The sequence below is a fragment of the Equus caballus genome, chromosome 2, assembly GCF_041296265.1.
Source record: "Equus caballus isolate H_3958 breed thoroughbred chromosome 2, TB-T2T, whole genome shotgun sequence".
Lineage (NCBI taxonomy): Eukaryota > Metazoa > Chordata > Mammalia > Perissodactyla > Equidae > Equus > Equus caballus.
This window is the reverse complement of record NC_091685.1, coordinates 22,902,421-22,926,281: the sequence shown is the minus strand read 5'-3', so window position 1 is coordinate 22,926,281 and position 23,861 is coordinate 22,902,421. Positions and strand designations below refer to the sequence as shown.

Genomic DNA, 23,861 nt, shown 5'->3' with positions numbered 1-23,861 from the left:
GAGGACAGTGAGACATACTAAAAAAAAGTAACATTTACAGAATCCTTACTAAGTGCCCGGCACTGTCGAAGCCCTTTAGATGCATTAACTCCTTTATCTTCACACCAGGCCTCATCGTAGGTGCAGACACAGACATACACCTGGGCAAATAGACACACAGCAGCAGAGACCCAAACTAATACACCTGCGTTCGCAGATGCACATTGTACACAGAAACACACAGCTGCAGGCACCAATGGAAGCACACGTGCAGATGTCCTTAAGTCAACATGCATGCAAAGTAATACACACACACACACGTGCAGATGTACATGGCCGCTTCCTGTCATGGGGCAGGAATGGGGTTTGGGAAAAGGCACTTAGAAAAGGGATGTAGGCAACAGCAAAGATAATTTGGCTACCTGCACAGGCTTTGCAGGCTTGAATACACATAATTTTACAGACAAGGGAAAAGAGGCTCAGAGAGGAGAATCGACTTGCCCAAGGTCACACAGCTGCTAAGGGACAAATCTGGGATTCAAGAGGCAGTCAGGCTCCTGAAGCTCTTAAATACTCACCAAAAAGGCTGTGAATCCTGCTAACCAGGGGCTTCCTGTGTAATGTGAGTTGTGCCTGCTCAGCCTGATTCTAGCTGGACCAGGCAGTTGCTGGGTCTGGCCAGCGGTGTGGTGGGGACCCAGGCATGTGAGCTGGAAGCTCAGTTGAGTGGCTGCTGCTCTCTGGCTGGGAGTCCCTTGCCCGGTGGCCCTGAGCCTCTGCCTTCTCTCCCCAGGGCCTGTACCCACAGCAGGCAGCCAGGATGCCCTTTCAGCAGGCCCAGCACCCCCCGCTGGGGTGTTACTCTCGACAGGTGAGTAGAGGGCCACTCCACCCTGTCCCAGCCCCACGGGTCAGAAGGACACCTGCTCCCTTCTCCTTGTCTGTCCAGTCACCAGCCATATTTTCTGGCCCTCCCCTGGCTGCAGAGTACAGAGACAAATGCCAGCAGGTGTGTGGAAACACACCCCAGGGTCCCCATATGACAATCACAGCTGCACTCCAGAGCCCTTGCTGCGAGCCAGGCCTTCCCTAAAGACCTGACTGGCAGTAACCAAGTTCACCTTCACCTCCACCCTGTGAAGTAGCTTAGAGAGGAAGAAACCGAGGCACAGAGAGATTAAGTAACTTGCCCAAGGTCATAAAGTGAACATATAAGTTAGCTTTTGCACTGACAACAAAGAACCTCAATGTCTCCAAGTCTTTCAACAATAAATATTTATTTTTCACTCACGGGTCTACGGGTTGGCGGAGCTGGGCTGTGACTGGGTTCGAGCTGGTTCCATGTGTACCCACCTCCCATTGGCCAAAGCAAGTCACATGGCTTTGCCCATCATCAGTAGGGCTGGGGATTCACGTTTCTCCCATGTCATTCTGCCAGTTAAAATACAGGACACCCAGTGACATTGAAATTTTAGATAAATGATGAATAAATTTTTGGTATAAGTATGTCCCAAATATGGCATGGGACAGACTTATGCTAAAAAATTATTTGCTGTTTATCTTTTATCTGAAATTCAAACTTAACTGGGCATCCTGTATTTTGTTCACTGACTCTGGTACCCCTGCTCCCATGGATAGAGTGGCGGTGAGTATCTACTTGACAGTAACACAGTGGTCAAACACAAGGGTTTGACCTTGGGCAGCCTGGCTTCCGGGTCCGTGCTCCCAATCGCCATTGTTCACTGCCTCTTGTATATAGATACACAAAAACACAATATCAGAATAAAGCAGCAGAGACACAGGAAGGCAGCAGAGCAAACACACACACAGACACGGGTGAAGATATAGTTAGATACATGCCACCAAGCTGCACAGGTGCACGCGTAAACACAAAACACAAGGAAGCACGCTCAGAGAAATGGGGGCAGGGAGGGGGCTGTGAGGGGAGGAGCCAGGAACCAGCTGTGTTCTCTGGCTGGTCCTGCCCCCTCACACAGAGGGACAGACCCCACACTCAAGCTCACAGACTCCTCAGCCTCTCCTCTCTCCCCAGGGAGGCCCACTCTTTCCCTGCAAACTGCACCTCTGACCTGAAGTATGTTAGAATGTTCCAGAAGGGCCCATAGGTAGAGGTTACTTTATTACCTGGGCCAGGACTGCTTTTTCAGCAGTCAGGGCTTTGCATCCTGAGATGAAGTGGAGATGAGAGTCTGGCTCACAGAATCTCAGCCACGTCACCTCCACCCCATGAACAGTGATACCGTCCACAGAGCTCAAAAAAAAAAAATATGCGTTTAGACAAAGTTATGTATGTGCATATATTTGAAAAAGTAATATAAGAACATGGTACAAAATAAAAAATCTTAAAGGCAATCAATATTCCTGGGTTCTTAGGTATCCTTCCGGTGATGTCTATTTATACAAACATTTTTATACAAATGTGGCATTCCGGGGGCACTGTTCTATCATTGCTTTTGTCAGCAAAGAGCTCATCTTGGAGATGGTTCCAGAGCCTAGACACAGCTTTATTTTATGGGTTTTATCAGTTACGTGTAGGTAGCAGTACATTTTTGAATAAACAGTACAAGCGCGAGGACCTGCATCTTCTCTTTTGTGTCAGGCTCCTCCCAGGTCCGTTCCCTCCCCCTCCCCCACTGTGAAAACCAGGGGTATTTCCTGCCACGCTGACCCACAGGTGTCTGTGCTGGGAGGTGCCTCCCTGGGTCCTCTCTCTGAGCTCTTGGCTCTTTCCTACCTTTAGCTCGCCATCTTGGGGTTTGGGTGGCTGTGTCCAGCATCACCTGCATGTCCAGATCCTGCATGTCCACTGCAGGGCCAGAAGGGAGGGACTCAGGCTTCCAGAAGGAGCAAGCACAGAGATGCGGTACAGGGGCCCAGGCTCTGGGCTCACCTCGCTGGGGCTCTGACCGCAACTCAGACACTTGAAATACTCATTAAACAGGTTGCCTAACTTTTCTGAACCTCGGTTTCCTCATCTCTAAAATGGGAATGGGAATGGTCCTAGCACACAGAGCTGGTTGGAGTTTGAATGAGAGAATCCATTTGAAGGGGCTGGCACACTGTAAGCCTTCATAACTGCTAGCCTTGGTGAATACTGTATTGGATAAGGATGTGCAGGGTGAGACAGGGCTGTCAGGGTGAACCCCTGAGCAGCTTGGACTCTGGGTTCTTGCTATTAAAGAGGAAATCCAGAAGCTTCCCCAATTTTGACTGAAACTCCCCTCAGCACAGGAGGATGGACATCAGCTCCATACAAAAGGGAGTTTTCTGACATTGGGAGCTGTCCGTAGTGGAATATAGTGCTCACATTGTAATGAGCTCCCCGTCATTTTAGGTATTCAAGCAAACACTTAGTGGTCTCTTCTTTCCTCCCTCCTCTTCCTCTCTTGCATTCATTCATTTAATATATGTTTATTTAGCAGCTACTATGTGCCAGCCACTGTCTTAGTGCTGAGACTGCATTAGTAAATAAGACAGGTGGGGTCCCTGCCTCGTCAAGGGCAAGACAGTGGGGGCCCTGGTTCTTGGTGGGAGTCTGATCCAGGTAGTCTCTAAAACCCCGCTGAGTTCCCATTTTTCTCTAGGGTTTGAGCCAAATACCCTGTTTTGCCCTTTCTCCTGGGTTCACACTGTAACCACTAGCCATATGTGGCTATCTATATTTAAATCAATCAAAATTAAGTAACATTTTAAAATTCAGTCCCTCATTCACACTAGTCACACTTGGAGCACTCCATGGCCCCACGTGCCTGGTGGTTCCTACGTTGGGCGGGGCGGATATAGAACATTTCCATAATCCATCACACTTTCCACGGAGTAGGGCTGTCTTGGACATGGAATCTGTTGAGATCCCGAAGTAGGAGTCAGGGATGTATAAATCTCAACAGGTTTTCTCCAGACGGTCAAGACTAAAAAATGAGCAAGGGGTGTGTCGGATGGTTGTTGGCAGAGGGAAAGGTAGAGGGACAGGAGGAGAATGGAAAGAATATTTATTTGCTATTTCTTATGTGTTAGTCTCTACTTCTATCACTGGACTCAGTCTCCATACAATGGAGATAATGTGTGCCCATTTTACAGGTGAAGAAACTGAGGCTCAGATAAATTAAATAACTTGCCAGTCTCACATTCGGAAGCTGAGCCCTGTGGCTTTTCCGTCCCACCGTGTTGCCTCTATGTAGCCCACGGTGACTGAGGGGCACAGGGCCTGGGGTTGGGCTCAGGGCTGGGGAGCTGCGATGTCTGGGAGCAGTGAGCTCCACTTGACCTAGCCCTTCTCGCCTCCCTGCCTGCAGGTGACGCCGTACAACCCACAGCAGATGGGACAGCATATCTTCCGCTCTTCCCACCCGCCTCTGCTGAGTTACATTCCCTTTGTCCAGCCCAACTACCCGTACCCTCAGAGGACACCTCCAAAGCTGTCCGGCAGCCCCCGAGAACCTTCCCCCATGGCAGGAGATGGGCCGCAGTACCTCTTCCCCCCGCCTTACAGGTGAGTCCTCAGCCCGCACTGCAAGCCCAGCTTGTGTCCAGAAGGCCGCTGGACAGGGGAAGTGAGTGCACTGGGCCTCCCGGGTTCTTTCTCGGCAGGTGTGTTCCGTGGTTGCGGGAAGGGGAGGGCTGCGTGCCTGCGTCCGGAGGCCGTGTGGGTCCTGCAGGGAGCTGGTGTGCAGGCGAGCAAGGTCTTGCAGGCCTGGTTCGGGGCTGGGCCCCTGCAGCCTGCTTGCAGAAACGCCGCGGCACGGTCAGCAGTGGCTGGGCACCCCGTCCACAGCAGGTGGCAGGTGGCGGAGCGTGACGCATCTGCCTTTCCCCATTGGCTTGGTTACAACAGGACATGGCCAGGTAATCTTCTTACAGCTCTCTCCCCTTCTCGCTGAACCCAGACGCCTTGCCAGGCTAATCTCCCAAACATCCCATTGACTTCCTGACAGGCCAGCTGAAGGGCCTGCTGCCGCTTATCAGGGCTGCTCACACTTTCCCGTGGAAGTACCCCAAACAGCAGAGGAGAGGGCTTAGCCGCCAACAGCCAACACAACCCCACATTTGAGCCGAAAATTCCACACAAATTTGACACTCTGGTAAACTGTGTTTGTTGTTTTAATAAGACCACGCATAGCCAGGCATTCCCAGCCACCAAATGTTCTACGCCTGTGGATGCTCCGAGAAGCAGGCGGTGCCATGTCACTCCTGTGAACCTGAGTCCCCGGGCACGCCCTGGGGAGCACAGGCCCCAGTTTGAGAAACCCAGTTTATAGGATTAGGGCCAAACTCCCCGACCTGACGTTGATGCCCTTCCTCCTTGCCACAGACCCTTGCTGTGGAGTCGGCCATGTGTCCCCTAACTTCCACCCTTTCTGTGCTTCCCCTAAATGTCTCATTAGACCGGACAAATGCTAGAAGGACTTACCATACTCAGATCTGTTGGGGAAAAGCTGTGAGAAACAACGATAAACAGATTTCTTAACTGTTGGAATTCTCAGATCGTTGAATTTCCTAGGGTGCATGGACCGTGTTCAAGAGCGTGGTCAATAGTGTTATTTGAAAATAAAACCCAAACAACCTTATTTTTCTCTTGCTTGCTGTTTTTCTCTTTTCCCTTCCTCCTTCCCTCCTTCCCTCCCTCCCTCCTTCCCTACCTCCTCCCTCCCTCCTTCTCTCCCCCTCTTCTTTTCTTCCTCCCTCCCTCCCACTTTTTTCCTCCTTTTTCTCGTAGAGCATATCATGGTGTGTTCCACCCAATACACCCTGGAAAATGCGGCCTCAATTTATGTAGTTAATATGAATTTAGCCTGTGGGTGGATAGGACAAGGTTCCTCCCTTCGGAGCACTAATAGCCCTGAGATGTGGGCACAACGATGTCAGTGCTGTGACAAAGGGAAGACCATCAAAGTGGTCCGAGGGGAGAGGGAGAATCCGTGCCGGGTGGACAGCGGGGGACGGTAGGATGGGGAGGTTCCAGGGAGCAGTGACTGGAGGAGGGCATTCCAGGCAGAAGGAATAAGGCTCCAGATGGGAAGGTGCGTGGTGAGCTTGAGGCCTGGGGAAGAAAAGCATCTGGTTGAAGTATTAGATTTATCCCTGAAAAAGGTGGAAAATAGGATTGGAAAAGGGAGGTTGGGATTAGATTATTCAAGGCTTCCGCCTCCCGGGCCTGGGGAACCAGTGCGGATTTGTGCACATTACAGTGAACTGATGGGCTGGAGGGGAGAGAAACTGGTGGTGAGAGAGGGTGGAGTCTGGCGGTGACTGGAGGAGTCTGTACGGGAGGTTCTAACCTCCCTGGACGTGAGAGTAGGTAAGACTGCCGAGGGATCAAGACAGACCACCTGCAGGCTGACAAACTTCCCACATTCCACGCTGTGCCATGGGCTCAAGGGAAGAGAGACTCTGCAGAAGCTAGAACTGGCTGAACTTGGAGGGAGTGTGGTCCCAAGGTCTCAGCAGTCAGTAATGGGGAGGCTCTGATTGGGAGCAATAAGAGGGTTGAGTCCTGGTCTCTGGATGTCTGCAGAGGACCAGGGAGAGGAAGAGGAGCCAGCAGGAGAATGAGGAAGGGGCTGTCTTAGAAGTGGAGAGAGCCTGGGGCCAGCTGGAGACATTGTGGGCAAAGGAGGAGAGTGATGGGGAGTGGGTGGCAGCCAGCAAAGCAGAATGGAGGCCAGAGAGGTTGGGAAGACCAGGAAAGTGAGGTCAGAAAAGCAAGGCAAGGGGTGCAGGCCTTGTTCATTCAAAAATATTTATTAAGCACTTTCTATGTGCCTGGCACTGTCCTTGGCACTGAGGATACTGGAGTAAGCAAGACAAAGTTTTTCTTTCCCTCATTCTGGCAGGAGAAATAGATAATAAGGAAATAAACAGGCAGCATCCATGTCAGGTGTGGGGGTGAAGGGAGAGAATGAAGGAAAGTCTCTTGAGCTGAGATCGAAATGAAACGAGAGAAGGAACCACGTATAGATTTGGGAGATGGGCACTTTGGGCTGGACCGTGGGGCAGGAGCTGATGCAGAGGAGCAGGAGAGGAGCCTTTGTAGCTGTCCGAGCAAGAGGTGCTGGCAGCCTAGACTAGGGCAGTGATGTGCGTAGGGAGACAAGTGAAAAGAGCTGGAGTGTTTATCGTCTGGTTAGAATTTGACCAGACTTGGTGATGGTTGGATGGGGAGTGAGGAAAAGAGAGGAGTCAGGCATGATTCCTAGGTTTTTGACTTGAGCAACTGGATAAGCGGCAATGCCAAAATACTAAGATCAAGATGACTAGAGCAAAGACCTGTTGATCCAGAGTTTGGTTTTGCATGTGTAGAATTTGAGATGCTTGTTAGACACATGAGCGAAGCTATTGATGGGCAGGTGCCTATACGAGTCTGGGGCTCAGTGGAGAGGTGGGGGCCAGTAATGTAAATTTTGGAGTCATTAATATATAGACGATATGTAAAGGCTTGGGATGAAATGAGATTGCCCAGGGAATACATGCACATAGAGAAGAGAAGAGGCCCGAGGATGGAACCCTGGTCCTCTGACATGTAGAGAGGTTGGGGAGATGTGGAGGAACCAGCAAAGGATCTAAGAGGGAGCATGAGTGAGGTGGGAGAGAAAATAGGAGGAGAGTGTGGAGTGCAGGAAGCCAAGTGAAGAAAGTGTTTCCTGGAGGAGAGAGGGAGGGATCAGAGAGTGATGAAAAGAAGACCTGGGCACTGGAGGAGGGAACGCAGGAAGCACTGAGCACAATGATGGCGTTGGGGGGTTACAGTGGTGCCAGACGGAACAAGGCCTAGGAGAGGCTGCACTGGGTGGGAGGGATACAAGGGCCTCAGTGGAGAGTTTAGTCTACAGGTAAGGAGGGTCAGTGCTTCCTGTGGGTCAGGAGCAAAGGAGAGAATCAAGAGACCAAACTAGATGACATGAGCAAGGAAGGAGCAGGTGGCCTCCAGGTTCTCAGGAAGGAGGAGGGGAGTCTGTCTTCCATCTGCCAAGTCAATCTGAACACATTCACCAGGATAGCCATACAGTTTATCTTCCAAACAACAATAAATCTGAGAGTTAAAAGGAGCACAAATAATAATTACACTGGAAATACCAGTGTAGAAACTGCCCCAGGCAAACCAGGACAGTTCACCATGCTCAAGCAGCAATTCAAGCTCTTCCTCCTCCTCCAGGAAGCATTCCTTGATAACTAGTCCACACCGATTGCCAGTCTCCCTGGCCCTCTAGTGTACTTCCTGTCCAGACCATGCCCTTGGCAGTTGATCTGATCAGAAGTTCTCAACTTGAAAGGCCTAGATGTGTAGGGCGTGGCAATCAGATACGAGGTATGTCTTGAGTAATTATTCAACGCTGAAGTATGGGTTACAGCCTTTGTTTTGTAAATCAGAGTGGAGTCCAAGGTGTCCCTCTGATAACGTCCGCTTCAATAATTTCTTTTCCGATATGATTTTTGAAAGAGAGGAGAAGAGGTGGGGTTACCGCCCGTGTGAACTGCTTATCAGGCCCCTACTTGTGCCAGGTCCTGGGTGCTGGGGTAAAATGGTGAACAGGCCAGACAGTGTCCCTTCTCTCATGATATTCATTTCAGTGTGAAGGGAATTAAACAGAACCCAGTGCCTTGGTTGTCCATGGACGCTCACAATCAGCAACAGATGCAGATCCCAGCTGAGGCGTTACTAATTAACGCCCTGGTTTTCTCCGGTTGCTTCTTCCCTCCTCCTCTCCCCTCCCCCCCCCTTTGTTGCTGCATCAGTTCATGGGAGGGTGCTGTGAACGGGAGCATCTTCTGTAATGCGCGTCTGCCCAGCTGAAAAGTGGCTGAGAATCCCTGGGTTAGACTAGATCCAGCCATTGGCTCTGCTGCAATTTGCACTGAGCTCTGTTCCCGTTCATTCAAAGTATCCTAGCAGATGGGTGACGAAATTGCGATAGGATCCCAGCATTGTGAGTAAGTGACTCCACCTGGAGAGGTCAGGGAAGCCATCACAGAGGAGATGGCTTTTGAACTCTCTTTTGAAGTATGAATAGGAGTGTGTCAGGGAGAAAAAGCAGAAGGTTGTGTATTTCCGCTCTTAGAGGGTGAGGCTCAGATCGTCTGGGCTCTTCCTTCCCTGAGGGTCTGGCAAAGTCCAAGGCACTCAGTGATGCCTTAGTGCTTAATTCTCAGACTGGTGTTGAAACGAAGGGGCTGAGTTAACTTGGTGCTAATAAGAGGAGAAGGAGCCTGGGGTTGTCTGGACTCCGAGATCTCACTTTGGGATGTGGCTCTGAGTTCTCCGATCTTGTTGAATATCCTGAAGGACACGCCTGCTCCTCTAAGGCAGATAGAGAGGCCACAGGCCCGCAGGTAAGGTGCTCAGGTCCAGACAGGTTCCTTGCTCTGTGGTCCTGGATATGGCAGAGCATAAACCCCGTAGAAATAATAGGGCTGCCAGGGGCTTCCTGACCTAAGTAAGTGGCAGAAGAAGCTCTTTATTGTCCTCCAATTATATCATTTTAATATTTTCTTTTCCTAGAGCCAAGGCTTTTTTATTATGCTAAAGCTTTTAGCCTCCAGGCATATCATGGTCTTCACAGTCTTTGACAGTCCCCAAATTAATATATTATTTTTTCTAAATATCTCCACTAACATCGGAAATTTCTTTGTGACGTCTACCTTCCTTCTCTTCCAGGTTTGGCTCCACGTCTGGTGGGCCCCTGAGGAACAGCCCCTACTTTTCCTCCAGTGGGAACGGCATAAATTTTTAGATCTCCTTCTCTTCTCTCTCCTCCTACCTTAGACCTTGGATCAGGGCTAAGGGTTCTGGAATTCTGGATTCTGCAACAGCTTGGTATGAAGATTGGAAAGCCAAGTTTCCAGCCAGGTCACAGACAGAAAACAGCAAGACCAGACTGATCTATTGACCAACACTCACACGCACGCAGCCCCCCCCACACAGCACAACCACACACACATATCCCTCATTTTCATACTCACTTGCTCAACCACATATGCACCTGTATTTAGCTAACGTGAGTGATTTTTGTTTTCATTGTTGTTGGTAAAATAGAAGTAAGACACTTAATTTTAGAAAGTTTGTATTTTATGATAAAAGTATGAGCTGCTTGAAGTGGAGTGTGCCTGTTTATTTTTGTTATGTTCTGCGTGATCTTCACGGTTCATTTTACCCCACGAGACCCAGTGTTTACTCAAGACGTGAAAAGAGACCACAGGCTGGAGTCCTCAAAGTGCTGTGATCTAAATATGGGGCCCCAGGGATCGGATCATCCACCTGAGGGCTTATCTCTTCTCTTCTGTGATCCACTCACTTCTCAGCATCCCAGTTTATGCATCTCAGGAATGGACGTGAAAGAAGTGTACTCTGCTCTGTCTTATCCAGATGGTGGTTTTACAGAAAAAGTCTCTCTTGGACAGAAGATGGGAAAACGTGGCCTGGAAATCAGTTCCAAAAATAATCCTACATGTGACAGGCTATATCCAGTGATTGTACATCAATGCCAAGCTAGAAGTCAATCTCAAAACTGCTCCAATGGCTCTGTCCCTGGATCTATCTCAGTCAACTTTTATAAGTGACTTGAGTTAGGACATCGCGAGCATCCCGATCACATTTATGGAGGACACAAATCTAGGGAGAGGAGATGGCCTGAATGGGTGATAGCACATGTCCTTTACTCTCTTATTCTATACCCATGACAGGCAGCACTGAGCACCTGTTCTCCTGAGCCTGGACAAAGTCACAGAATCATTCTCCCTATGGTGGTCTAGGCAGCCACCACTGATCAGAGCTGGTCTGTGGAATGAAACCCGTGTGCCCTCCTTTGGCAGACTCTAACACGATGGAATTAAACAGAGGGGTTAACATAAGGACTTACTCTTGGGTCTAAAAAATGAACTATGCACATACAGGCTAGACCAAGCTTGTCAGCTCTAAGTTGCTCTATCACCAACCCCGTTACTCAACTGAAAACCCAGCCCCATCCTGGCAGAGGCCAGTGAAAACCAGGTCTGGGGAACATTAGGAGCTCTCATCCTGATCGCAATGAAAGGCTGGGGGTCTGGAAGTCACTGGTGTCTAGGGATGGGCCCAGTGCCCGCAAGAGCATTTCTCTTGCCCTTGCAGTGTGATGCCTTTGGTTTCACTGGTCTTCCTTTCTGGGTTTCTGTAAACCAGTTTCTCCTCCAAGTTGTCTTAGGACTTATGCCCTTTCCCTGCTCCATGGTCTAAATTTACGATTCCCGCTGAGTCCTTCAGCCCCCTTCCCCATGGCTGGCCCTTACTTCTAGTATGTCTCATTTCTTGTTGATATTCTCTGTTACCAGTCTAGATTCTCCGTTGACTCTGAGAGACATTAGTTACCTAGAAGTTCTCAAAAATGTAGGAGCCGTTTTCTTCCCGGGGGCTTCCTCACATTGTACTTCCAGGTATTAACCGCGGGACCGTAGTTTACCATCCTCTCTTGATCTCAGAGTGTTTGGAGGCAGGACAGATTTGCCCTTGGCCAGACCTGGGGTTCTTAGCCACTCCCCAGCTCTGACCTTGGGCAGAGAACTTAACTTCTCCAAACCTCAGTTCTATTAATGGCAGTGTTAATTGTTGTGAGGATTAAAAGATAATGCAAACTTAATATAGACTTGTGGTTTTAAGATGGTGGAGTAAGACGATTTTGTCCCTCCTCTCTTGAAATTTACACCCAGACAACAAGTAAGTAAACTTACACAAACCGCATTCTCAATGAAACTAGGAGAAGCCAGCAATCCAGTCTGCTATATACAAAGGCGGAAATGGGATGGAGGAATGGTAAATGCCTTAGCGGAACAGAAGAGCATGTTGAAATGCCTGCCAAAGGAAATAGACCAACGAGAAGCAGATCGTTTTCCCTGCGGAGCCCTGAAAGTCTCAGGAACTGCCGGGTGCTGGACACCAGGGAAGTGGGGCTGCAGAGAGATGAAAGCAAGGGGTTGATGGAAGAGGTAGTGCCAATCCTGTACCCTCAAAGCCAGGGAGCATGGACAGTTCTACAGGAGACAGGAGGCATTTTCCCTGGAGAGACTTACAGACAGTGCATAAGGACGGTGGAGATGAGGGCCCAGATGGAAAATGGGAATTCACTGAAATGCACACACTCATGCAATGCCGGCAGCCAGTCTTTGACCTCAAGGCAGGAATTTGGAGGGTCCTCTGGAGCAACTCAATTGCCCCCATAGCACTTGGAAGTACCAATGAAAACTGCCCCAAGCCCTTTCACAAAGAGATTCCAATCAACTTTTTAGGACCTGAAGCTTAACAAGAATGGACAATCTCCAATCAGAAACAGATGGAAGGAAAAAGGGAACTAAGAAAAGAGAGACAAATGGTAGTATTCTCAGGGAGATAAGAGAAGATAGTATATTTGAAAAATAAAGACAATAGGTTATATGCTTATTTCAGAACAAGAAAGTGCTTTTGAAATTAAAACAGTGATTGCTGATTTAATATTTTCGGTGGAAAAGATTGGAAGCTAACATCAGAGGGATCTCATGGAAAGGAGAATTAAAAAGACACTGGCATGGATTATAGGAAATAAAAGATTTAAAAATGTGAAGATCAGTCCGGGAGACCAAATATCTGGCTGACAGGTGTTGTAGGCAGAAGAGTAAACATAGAGGGAAGGCAAATATTAACGAAAAAACGCAAGAAAATCTCCCAGATTGAATGGCCCAGACCAGTGCTCAGCAAAACGAATGAAAAAGATCTACATCAAGGCATATTATTGTGAAATTTCAGAATATCAGGGGAAAAGGCAAGATTCTACAATTTTCAGAAAAATCTGCTCACATACAGATGTTCAAGACCAGAATGGCATCAGATTCCTCAACAGTGACGTGGAAACCTAGAAGATCCTTGGACAAAGCTCTTGTCACTTTGAGTGGAAATGATTTTCAACCTAGAATTCTAAAACTAAACTCTTATCTGTGAAAATAGAGTGAAGATGTTTTCAGATATGCCAAGTCTCAAAAAATTTACTTTCCTTGCACCTTTGTTGGGAAGCTAAGGGAGGATGTGGTCCACTAAGACAAAAAAAACAAGACAGAAGTCATGGAATCCAGAAAATGGGTATTCAATGGAACCTCAGCAGGAGAGAGGCTGAGGAGACCCCTGGGGTGATGAAAGAGGACAATCTGAGCTCAAGAACCATGTGGAGCCTAGAAAGCCACCACCACCAGTCCAGACTGGAGCAGGAAGTGGAGACCTCAGACAGGAGGTGTTTTGGTGGGGGACTGGGAGGGGCAGGGGAAAAAGAAAATGGCAGATTATTCTGACAGAGTTGATTGTGTGGAAAATTGTATTGAGAGTTGTTGTATAGTAGTTGGTGGGGGTGGGAAGATTTAGCTATAAATTCAAACAATAAATGAAACAATTGTTATTAACTTGGCAGTGAACTATATTTATGTGGTCATAATAATAAAAATCCCAGATATGGATTTAACCAAAAATTGTGTTATATCTATAGTGGAGGATGGAGGGGAAAAGAGGGATGCGAATGGGGCTAAAATCCTCATTTACCATAATAGGAAGTCAGCAGGTAATATCTAAAATGGATGATTTGAGAGAGAGTGGAATTCCCGTAATTATCTAGAAATCAGGAGGTAAACCCCAGAGAAAAGAGGCAAGAGAGTTCCGGGAATTGCCTGTGAGACGCAGGATGGGCTTGTGAGGGACGGTGGTGCAGAGATTGCTGCCTTGTTTATGAATCTTTTTGTACTATTTGGCTTTTAAACCATGTGCATGTAGTACTTTAACAAAAATAAACATTTATTTTAAAAAAGAGAAAAGCTGCATGTGGAACACCATTGAGTATGGTGCCTGGCACATGGTGAGTGTCAAAATTGCTTGCTGAATTGTATTGAGCTGCATTCTGACCAATTAGAGCCCACGACCCGAGTCCCCCGTCCGGGGATGTCTGAGAATTGGATTCTCAGCAGCCTCTACGAATTTTCTCCCTAAAAAATTATTTAGGAGGAAACTTAGTTAGGGGAGGGCTGGAGCCAATGCCCAATGACTTCCCAACACATTGTACTCCCTGACTCTGCTCACCTCTCAGGGATTTCCAGAAGCGGTTGGGGAGTAGTGGGAACGGGAACCCTGAGTGCTTGCCCTGAATCAAGATCGTGAAGTCTGGGGAGGGAATGAAAACTCCCAGCTTTCTCTGTGTTCCTTCCAACCAGTTCTCCACTCCTTTCATGCAGCACATGCTCACTGAAACTTGTTCTTAGGGATACAGCAGAGGACAAGGCAGACACAGTGTCTGCTCCCGTGCATTTTTAAGCTTAGACGTTAAATCATAGTTACCATGAAAGGTGATGAGGTTATTAAAGGGATATATGAGAGCTCACAGCAGGACACCCACCCCAGTTTAGAATGTCAGAGAATGATGTCTGCTCTTTTAACATTCCTGGTCCCTGCATCTAATTCTCGTCTGATATGTTTTCAAGCCACAACCCTAGTCTCCTTCCTGAGAATGTACTTTATTTGCAAATCTTAAAACGAATGATAGACCGTGTGTCATTTAAGCAACGAAGTTGAGAAGTAGCATGATTTTGTGGGTTCCAGAAATACTTAATAAAATAATAACAGCCACCAATCATTGAGCACTTACAATGGAACAGGCACATTGCTGTATACATCATCTTTATTATTTAATAAAATGTTCATAATGACCCTGTGACATGTGTATTTATTACCTATGCACAAACTAAGGTTCAGAGTGATTAAGTATCTCATTTAAGGTCACATGGTAAACACAAAGTCAGTATTCTCACCCACTTTTCCTTGTACATCTCTGTTTCTAGTAACACAGCCCAGAGTGAATGAACTTTGTTGGAACTTTTATCATACGGTTAATGACTATTAAGTTTTCAGACAACTAAGACCTCTAAGTCATTTTCCAGTGTTAAGCCGCTGTCATAAGAAGTGGGAGGCAGGGGCGTAGGACTGGGAGAGAAGCAGCCATAGAGAAAGGAGGGGGTCTTCTGGAGCAAGGAGATCAACTCTCAGCCTTGGAATTCCTCCTCCAGGACTTCAAGTTCTCCCCCAAGGCTCCCTCCTTTGGGAAGGCATCCTCAGTTGTGTTACTAGTTCCTCGGTATGACGGGCATTTTCAGTTGCCACCAAATATACGTTTTCCCCTTTTTCCTTAGTAATAGAAATCCACTCTTCAGATTGGCACATGACTGCCCAGAAAATGTGACTCGGTTCTGGCCAAATGGGAGGTAGGCAGAAGTGTTCTGTGTGATTCATGGAGGCTGAAGCTACATTATGAAGTTGGCAGAGCAAGAAGATGGGAGGAGCTGAGCCTCTGATGATTGTGGAGATGCCAGGCCAGCCCTGGAGTGCGTCGCCCCAGACTTTGTTTATGTGACAGGAAAGGGAACTCTGTTTAAAAGTTACTGCTTTTCGGGTTCCTTTCACACATAGCCAAACCTAATCTTAATTGACATACTCAAAAATGAAGTTCTAACAACATTCCTTCAGGAAGGCCTTCTTCTTCCCGCTAATAAATGTTCTTGCGATCAGGTAACGTCATCCAGCCATCCATTCCTCATCTATCCCTGCATCCCTCATCCATCCTTCCATCTGTCCATCCTCATCCAGCCTTCCATCCATCCATTCCTCATCTATCCATCCACCCATTGATTCACCCATTCCTCATCCATCCATCCATCCATCACACATCTATCCATTTTTCTATTTATTCATTCATCACTTAGTAGACATTTATTGAGCACTTCCCTCACACCAGGCACTGGGCTAGATGCTGAGTTACATAGCTGGACAATCATATTCTTTGCCCTCACAGAACTAACTGTCTATAAAGAAAGAAACCTTTTCAACAAGGAAGGTTTTCCTTGCCACAGCCATGCAGCCCAGCTGTTCCCAAAAGGAGGAGACAATTGGCTTAGTGGGGTCATTCTCATACAGGAAACATATTTATCAGTTGCTTCATTTTGGAAGAAGAGAAACTGGCCCAGAGACTGCAAAAGTGTCCTGTCTGCATTTTAGGGGATTCCATCTTGCTGTCAAATGAATGAGACCAAGTCCCCACTATCAGTCAGGGCCCAGGCAGGAGGCGGAGCTACTTCAGTTATTTTAACAGAAAGAATTTAATGTAAATAAATAATTGTTGACTATCAAAAAACTGAAAAGAAAAAAAAGAATTCCAAGGGTAATACAGAAGCAGCAACTGCAGAAAGCAGATACCATCCAAAGAGAAGAAGATGGAATTGTTAAAACTTAGAAGCTCAGAGGAGGAGCCTTGAGGAGCTGAAACTTAGACATCTGGATCTGGGGAGGAAGGACTGTTTGGCTGGTGTTGGTGTCTCTGGGCTCAGAGGAGGCTCCTTGGGGTAGGAACCTAGACCTTTAAGGAGGAGGCATCAGCTTACTGGTGCCCGTGTTCTTAGGAGGCACAGTGAGGCTGGTTCCGCAAGTGTTGGAAAGATGGCAAGCTGGATACAACTGCTGCTATTGGAAAAGTTTGCCATTGGGCTGGGTTGATGCTGACAAGAGTAGGAGCCAAACAAGAATGAACAAGTCCCTTCTTCCTCCTTCAGCCTCTGGTCTCCCTCCAGTGCCCTTCCTTGACAGAGTCTAACAGAGAGCTAGAAGGCAAAATAGAAATTGGTTTGCAGGGTTTCAGGATCATTAGGAGTGGGTTTGAATCCAAGTAATCAAGGCCTAATAACTAGAACACCCCCTGTTATGGACTAAATGTTAGTGTAACCCCCAAACTTATGTGTCGAAGCTCTAACCCCCAACATGATGGTATCTGGAGGTGAAGCTTTTGGGAGGTAATTCGGGTTGGATGAGATCTTGAGGGTGGGGCCCTCGTGATGGGATTAGTGTCCTTGTAAGAGACACCAGAGAGCTTGCTCTCTCTCTCTCCATATGCACACAGAGAAGAGGTCATGTGAGCACACGGCAAGATGGCAGCTGCCTACAAGCCAAGAGAAGAGCCCTCAGAATGAAACCTACCTTGCTGGCACTTTGACTGTGGACTTCCCCGCTCCCAGAACTGTGAGAGAGAAATCTCTGTTGTTTAAGCCCCCTCCCTGGTCTATGGTATTTTGTTACGGCAGCCCAAGCAGACGCTCCCCAGGGACTTTGACATGGAAAATTTTCAAAGTTGGTGAAATGCTCTGAAGTTGTCAAAGATGGACCGACCACCTCAAGAGTTATAACCCGAGACTCGCCTCAACCAGTTGACTAGCACCCTGAGTCTTCGAGAAGAGTGCAGCTATTCTTGGAGATTAAACTTCCTTGAACATGATATTTTTGCATAATGTTCCTCCAAATCTTCGTTCCTCAGAAACGTCCCCGTTGTCCTTCAGGAATCGCCCCAGGAAGCAGGGGGGTGGGGTGGGGGACGATCAGAAACTATTAATCAACAGACAAGTTGTCTTCTTGCTGCATCATAAAGTCTCAAGGCTTAGCTTCAGCAGTTTATTAAATTACCAAGAAAACGCCAAGAAAAATAGCTTTAATAACACATTTCTGCCTATCTATTATTTTTTTTATAACCCATAGTGGAGAATTAAAAGGCTCCCTACCATTTAAAATAGCATTTTTAAAATGAAAATGAACATGTTAGACAGATCTTTTTTTTTTAAACTCCAAAAAGAAGCCATTGATTCAGGATGAGATTACCTTAAGCCGAAATTTTATGGCTAAATCTTTGTTTGGTGTAAAGGAAGGAGGAGAAATGGTTTTCCTTGGGAGGCTTAAAAATATGTTAATTAGAACAGGTGGACGGGCAGGTCACTTTGTCCTCTCATGTGGTCTAGTGTTGCAAACACTAGTTTCAAGAATTATAGTGTTGAAGAAGCTGAGATAGAGATGTCATCTAGGGGACCAGCTGGCCACCCAGATGGGGCCTCACAGTGGGGTAGAGCCCTGGGGAAGTACACACAGTTCAGGCTCTGCTTCTGAGCTTTGCAAATTCAAGAACACTATCAGGGTCTTTAGATCTGACCAACTTCACAGGTCAATGTGTAAACCCAACTACAGTTTATTTCTAATGAGGGACTCCTTGATAATTTCTAACGGTCACTTATTGAGCTCCAACTGTGAAGCAGGTGATATGCTAGGAACCACAGATAAAGCGGTAAACCACAGATAAAATCACAGTCTGTGCCCACAAAGAGCTTACAGTGTGGGTGACGGAGGGTGGAAGGGACAGACAAATATAACTCAAAATGTTTCTACAATAGTAGAACACATCTGTGGAGATGCAGAGGGTTGTAGTATTAGTTATTTATTGCTGTGAAACAAATTACTCCAAAATGTAGTGGCTTAAAAGTCACTGATTATCTCACAGTTTCTGTGTATCATGAACTTGGGTGTGGCTTAGCGGGGTCCTCTGCTTCAGGGTCTCTCACAGGCTGCAGTCCAAGTGTCTGCTGGGGCTACAGTCTCATCAGAAGGTTCAGCTGGGGAGGGTGCACTTCAAAGGGGGTACTCATGTGTTTGTTGGCAAGATTCAATTCCCTGCATGCTATTGGCTAGAGCCCCCTGCCTTGGTTCCTTGCCACATGGACCTCTCCATAGAACATCTCACAACATGACATCAAGCAAGCAAGAAGTCAAGAAAAAGTGCCAGCAAGGTTCCACTAACAAGATAGAAGTCACAGTCTTCTTGTAATTAACTTAATCATGGAAGTGGCAGGCTATCCCTTTTGCCATATTCTGTTCATTAAAGGTGAATTACAAGGCCCAGCCCACCCTCAAGGGGAAGAGAGCACGCAAAGGTTAGGGGGCTTCCTGGAGTAACAAAATCTGTAGAGTACAGTAATTAGGAATATTTCTAGAATCATCTTTCCCGAATTCAAAGATTGAATTCAAAACCTACAATCTTTCCTAAGTGTCTTCTCTAAAATAGAGGTGTTCCATTCAACACATGTTTGTTGAGTACTTACTATGTGCCCAGTACCATTGAAGGAGATGAGGATCAGCAGTGAACAAAACAAAGCCCCTGCTCTCAAGGGGTTTGCAGTCTAACGAGGGAAGACCTCAACATCGTTGCTATGATCAGCGACATTTGAGTGGAGACCAGAGAGAAGTGAGGGAGTAGCATGCAGACTCCTGGGGAAGGGAGCATCTCAGACAGAGGGAATTGTCATGGCAGAGAATAATAACAGTACCTAAGTCATATGGTTGTTGGGAAAGTGAAATACAATGCATGCTATAACTATCGGTGATAAAAGCTGTGCAGAAAAGTAAAGCAGACGAGGGGTGAAGAGTGAGCCAGTGAGCTATTCTTATATTTTCTTTTCTTTTGGTAAATTCTGTTTTGAAATTACTTCAAATATACATAAAAGTTGCAAGAACAGTACAAAGAGCTCCAATTTTCCTTTCACTCAGGTCCCCTAACTGTTAGCATTTTACCACATTTGCTTCATCATTATTTTATTATTTGTTTAGAACCATTTGACAGTAAGTTACAGATATGATGCTCATTTACCCCTAAATATTTTAGTGTATATTTTCTAAGAGCAGGGACATTTTCTTTGCACAGCCACAGTACAGTGATCAAAATCAGGAAATTAACTTAATGCTATAATCTATTCTACAGAACTTATTAAAATTTTAACATTTGTACCAAGATTGCCCTTTATAGTAAAACAAAACAAAAGAAAAAGCTTCTTTTTTCTGGTCCAGGATCCAAGCCAGGGCCACACGTTCTGTTTAGTTGTCGTGTCTCTTTAATCTCCTTCAATCAGAAATAGTTGCTCAGCTTGTGGTTGTCTTGATGTTTTTGAATAGTACAGACTAGTTATCTTGTAGAGTAATCTCTCAGTTTGGGCATATCTGGTAAGTCAGGAAAACCACGGAAGTACCGTGTCCTTCTCGGTGCATCATATTAAGAGGCACGTGAGGCAGCTTTATCCCATTACTGATGGTTTTAACTCTAATTATTTAGTTCAGGTGGTGTCTGCCAGCTTTCTCCAACATAAAGTCATGATTTTTTCCTTTATAATTAAGTATTCTGTGGAGAGATATCTTGAGCATATATAATTATCCTGTTCCTCATCAAACTTTTACTCACTAGTTTTAACATCTGCTAATGATTCTTGTCTGAATCAATTACTAATATGGTGGCTGCCCAATGGTGATTTTCTAAGTCTGCCATCCCTTCGGCATTTATTAGTTGGCATCCTACTATGAGTAATTTTTAGATAGGGTCATCAGGGAAGGCTTCTCTGAGGAGGTGAATTTGAGTGGAGACCAGAAAGGAGTGAAGGAAGGAACAGGAGATTATCTGGAAGAGTGTTAGGCAGAGGGAACTCTAAGAGCAAAGAATAAAGATAATATGTACTTTACATGGTTGTTGTGAAAAGTAAGTACAATACTATGTATAGAGCCTGGCTCAGGGCTTCTAGGAATAACTCCGTAAAAGCAAGCTACCACTGTTATTAAATAGTGACATCTAAACTGAGATCTGAAAGGGAAGAGAGCTGGGGTAGTGAAGTTGAATGGGGGTTGGGTGTAGTGAAGTTGAATGGGAGTTGGGGAAAGTGGGAGATCCAAGTGCGGTAGGCAGAATTCTAAAATGATCCTCCAGGGCTCACACCCATGTATAATCCTTTCTGTCTTGAGGTGGGAGGAACCTGGGACCATGGTGGGGTATCTTCCCACGATTAGGCTACGTTCTGTGGCACAGTTGACTAAGAAAGGTAGATTATCCTCAGTGAGGCTGACCTAATTACATGAGCCCTTAAAAGGAACAGAGCTCTTTCTGGAGAAAGAGATCAAAATTTGAGAGATTTGAAGCATGAGGGGAATTTGATGTGTGAGAAGTCCTCCATTTCTGGCTTTGAAGATGGGGTTGCCCATGTGACAAGGACACTCCCCTGAGTGGCCTCTTGGAGCTGAGTGTGACCTCGAGCAGACAGCCGGCAAGGAACTGATTCTGCTAACAACCCAAGTGAACTTGGAAGAAGGCCCTCGAGCTGCCATGGAGTCAGCTGACCTCACCATTTCAAACTTGCAGGAACCTAAGCAGACAACGCAGGCATGGCATGCCTCGACTTCTGACCTCCAGAGACCATGAGATGATAAACCGGTGTTGGCTTAAGTTGCTATGTCTGTAGTAATTTATTATGCATCAATAGAAAACTAACCCACTCAGGGAACAGCATTAAGAAAGATGTGGAAGCCAAAGAGAGCATGAGAACGTGGGGGAACCGAAATAGCTCCGCACGGCTGAAGTGCAGTGGCAGATAAAGGGTGGGCTGCAGAGGTGGGCGGTGTGTCCGACCAGCCGAGGTGCTCAGATCAGTCCAGTTCAACAAGGACCTTGGTGCCCGGCCTTGTGCCATGATGGGCTGGAGACCCAGAGAAAAATAAGACACCATTTCTGCTCTGAAGGAGCTCATGGTCTGGTGGAGAAAATCAACTCAGTGGATTATCCAAGGCGTGTAGCCTGGCTGATCCATGAAAGCAGGTACCTTGTCGGTCTTCTTCACTTATGGGTCCCAAGTGCCTAGAACAGTGCCTTGCACACAGCGAGTGATAATGGTTATTTGTTGAGTTGGATGGAATTGAAGTGATATTTCATCTCAGCTAGTGGTTTTCGACCAGGGGCAATTTTACGCCCCAGGGCCAATGTCTGCAGACAGTTTTGGTCGCCACAACTGGGGAGGTGCTACTGGCATCTAGTGGGTAGAAGCCAGGGATGCTGCTAAACATCCTTCAATGCACAGAACCGCCCCCACAACTAAGACTACCTGGTCCAAAATAGTGCCAAGCTTGAGAAACCATGATCCAGACAATGGTGAGATCTGACGAAACCTTTATTCTCCTCAGCAGAAAATGATTCTCTAATGCTTGTTACTCCCAGTCTCCATGCGTCCTCTCACTTGGGCAGAATTGGCTAAATAAACAGTGAAATTCCCTTTTGCTGCATCCTCTTAAGGCTTCATGAAGTTCAGCTTCCTTCTATTGACATTTCTTTCTCAAACCTGTCAACGTCATTGATTAGAATCCAGTCACCTCTCATGCTCATCACTTGTTTTAGTTTGAGAGGTACCAAGTGGTATGTTGGTCAATGTATAACAACCAGTTCTCAAAAAGATATGTACATACTCTACATATGTACATAAGTTTGTTAAAATTTCACTGATAGGATGTGTAACACAATTTGCAAATAGTAAAATATACAACACTATTTATTATAAATTCCATATAGCCAATAGATTCTCATAGAATGCATTCATTGATTTTTGCTGAGCACCTGTATCTGTAGCCAACCTAAGGATGCAATTGGTGAATGGATGTAGTTCTGACACGACTGTTGGCTGCTCTTTTCTTGCACATTAACAAGTAAGATGAAAGTGAAACAAGGAAGACAGGCCGGAACTCCGTTCGTTTGTCAATGAAGTGAGCGACTGCTTTGCTGAACCAGATAATAGTTTTCAAATACTGGGAGAATATTTCCTCAGTTTTCGTGCCATTCAAAATGTAACATTTACAAATACAACAGGCTTGTAAGTTTAATCTGCATTATTAACATTTTCTCCATTTTCTTTTTTCTTCTTCTTCTTCTTCTCCCCAAAGCCCCCCAGTACATAGCTGTATATTCTAGTGTGAGTGCCTCTGGTTGTGCCATATGGGACCCCACCTCAGCATGGCCTGATGAATGGTGCCATGTCTGTGCCCGCAATCTGAACTGGCAAAACCCTGGGCCGCTGAAGTGGAGCGCACGAACTTAACCACTCGGCCACCGGGCCGGCCCATCCATCATTTACTTAAGTCTAGACAATCAACAAAACAGTAAATCAAGCCTTGATTTGTAGCATTTTCCAATTTCCATGGTATAAATACTCCCACTTTGGCCAATTTCAAGCCACCAATGTGATGTCACTGAACGTTGAGTTGGGAAGAGATGAGTAGTAGTACAGCGTTATGGAGTATTTCCACTCTACCGATATAATAGAAGTAAATAACCTCAAGAGCACAGATAGCAGTAAAATCGAAAGTAATTAGGAAGTATGAGTTCTGAGTATTTGTTATCTCTGTTTTTAATCAAGTGTTTTTAATTGTAGGTACAGAGAATTTCATTTTTAAAAATGTCTGTGCTTAACAACTGGTTCACACAATTTCAGAAAATTTAACAACTGGCTTTTGAAAGCTGGTACGAGCTGGCTCCAGCACACCACTGGTTTATCTAGTTAGGGCCTTGTGCAGATGGGCAAACTTACTCTTGAGCTGAAGCTTTTTTTTTTTTTGAGGAAGATTAGCCCTGAGCTAACAACTGCCAATCCTCCTCTTTTTGCTGAGGAAGACTGGCCCTGAGCTAACATCCATGCCCATCTTCCTCTACTTTATACGTGGGATGCCCACCACAGCATGGCTTGCCAAGCGGTGCCACGTCTGCACCTGGGATCCGAACCGGCGAACCCCAGGCCGCTGAAGCAGAACGTGGGCACTTAACCACTGCGCCACCGGGCTGGCCCCTCTAGCTGACACTTCTAACAGATCTGCTCACAAAGCGTTACCTTCCTTCTGAGTTCTGGGGATCGTATACTGACTGGACACATACAGTGTGTATCTACCAATTACATGAGAGCCCATCCTGTCTACACTTCATGTCTGCCAGTCCTATGGGCCTTATCAGGATAAAGGGAAGAAGATATCTGATATCTGACTTTTAAAATCTAGTCCTTGCCCTGTTCCCCATGGGGCTCTCTTCCAAGCAGCAGTAGTAGAGAGCAGGACATGGGAGGAATTGTGGCTTCACAAATCCTTACAGAATAACTCCGGCTGCCACACGCTTGTAGGAGAAACCTGCAGGATCGTAACTTGCTTAAGATGTTCTTAAGCGCACAGGCCCAGTGTACTCTTTTAT

At 46.4% G+C, this 23,861-nt stretch overlaps 1 protein-coding gene across 4 annotated transcripts in view; it reads left to right on the top strand.

Moving 5' to 3' along the window:
- Positions 1-10,092, top strand: part of C2H1orf94 (chromosome 2 C1orf94 homolog) — a 36,844-nt gene extending 26,752 nt beyond the window's left edge. For 2 of the 4 annotated variants that reach the window (XM_070260473.1, XM_070260472.1), the window contains 2 exons: positions 4,293-4,489; positions 9,650-10,087. In XM_070260473.1, coding sequence (XP_070116574.1) covers positions 4,293-4,489; positions 9,650-9,725 — 273 coding nt within the window. In that variant the 3' untranslated portion in view covers positions 9,726-10,087. Of the gene's footprint in view, positions 1-772; positions 851-4,292; positions 4,490-9,649 lie in introns of all 4 variants that reach the window. The other 2 variants (XM_001499537.7, XM_023633879.2) reach the window with 2 other exon arrangements.
- The last annotated feature ends 13,769 nt before the right edge of the window (positions 10,093-23,861 follow it).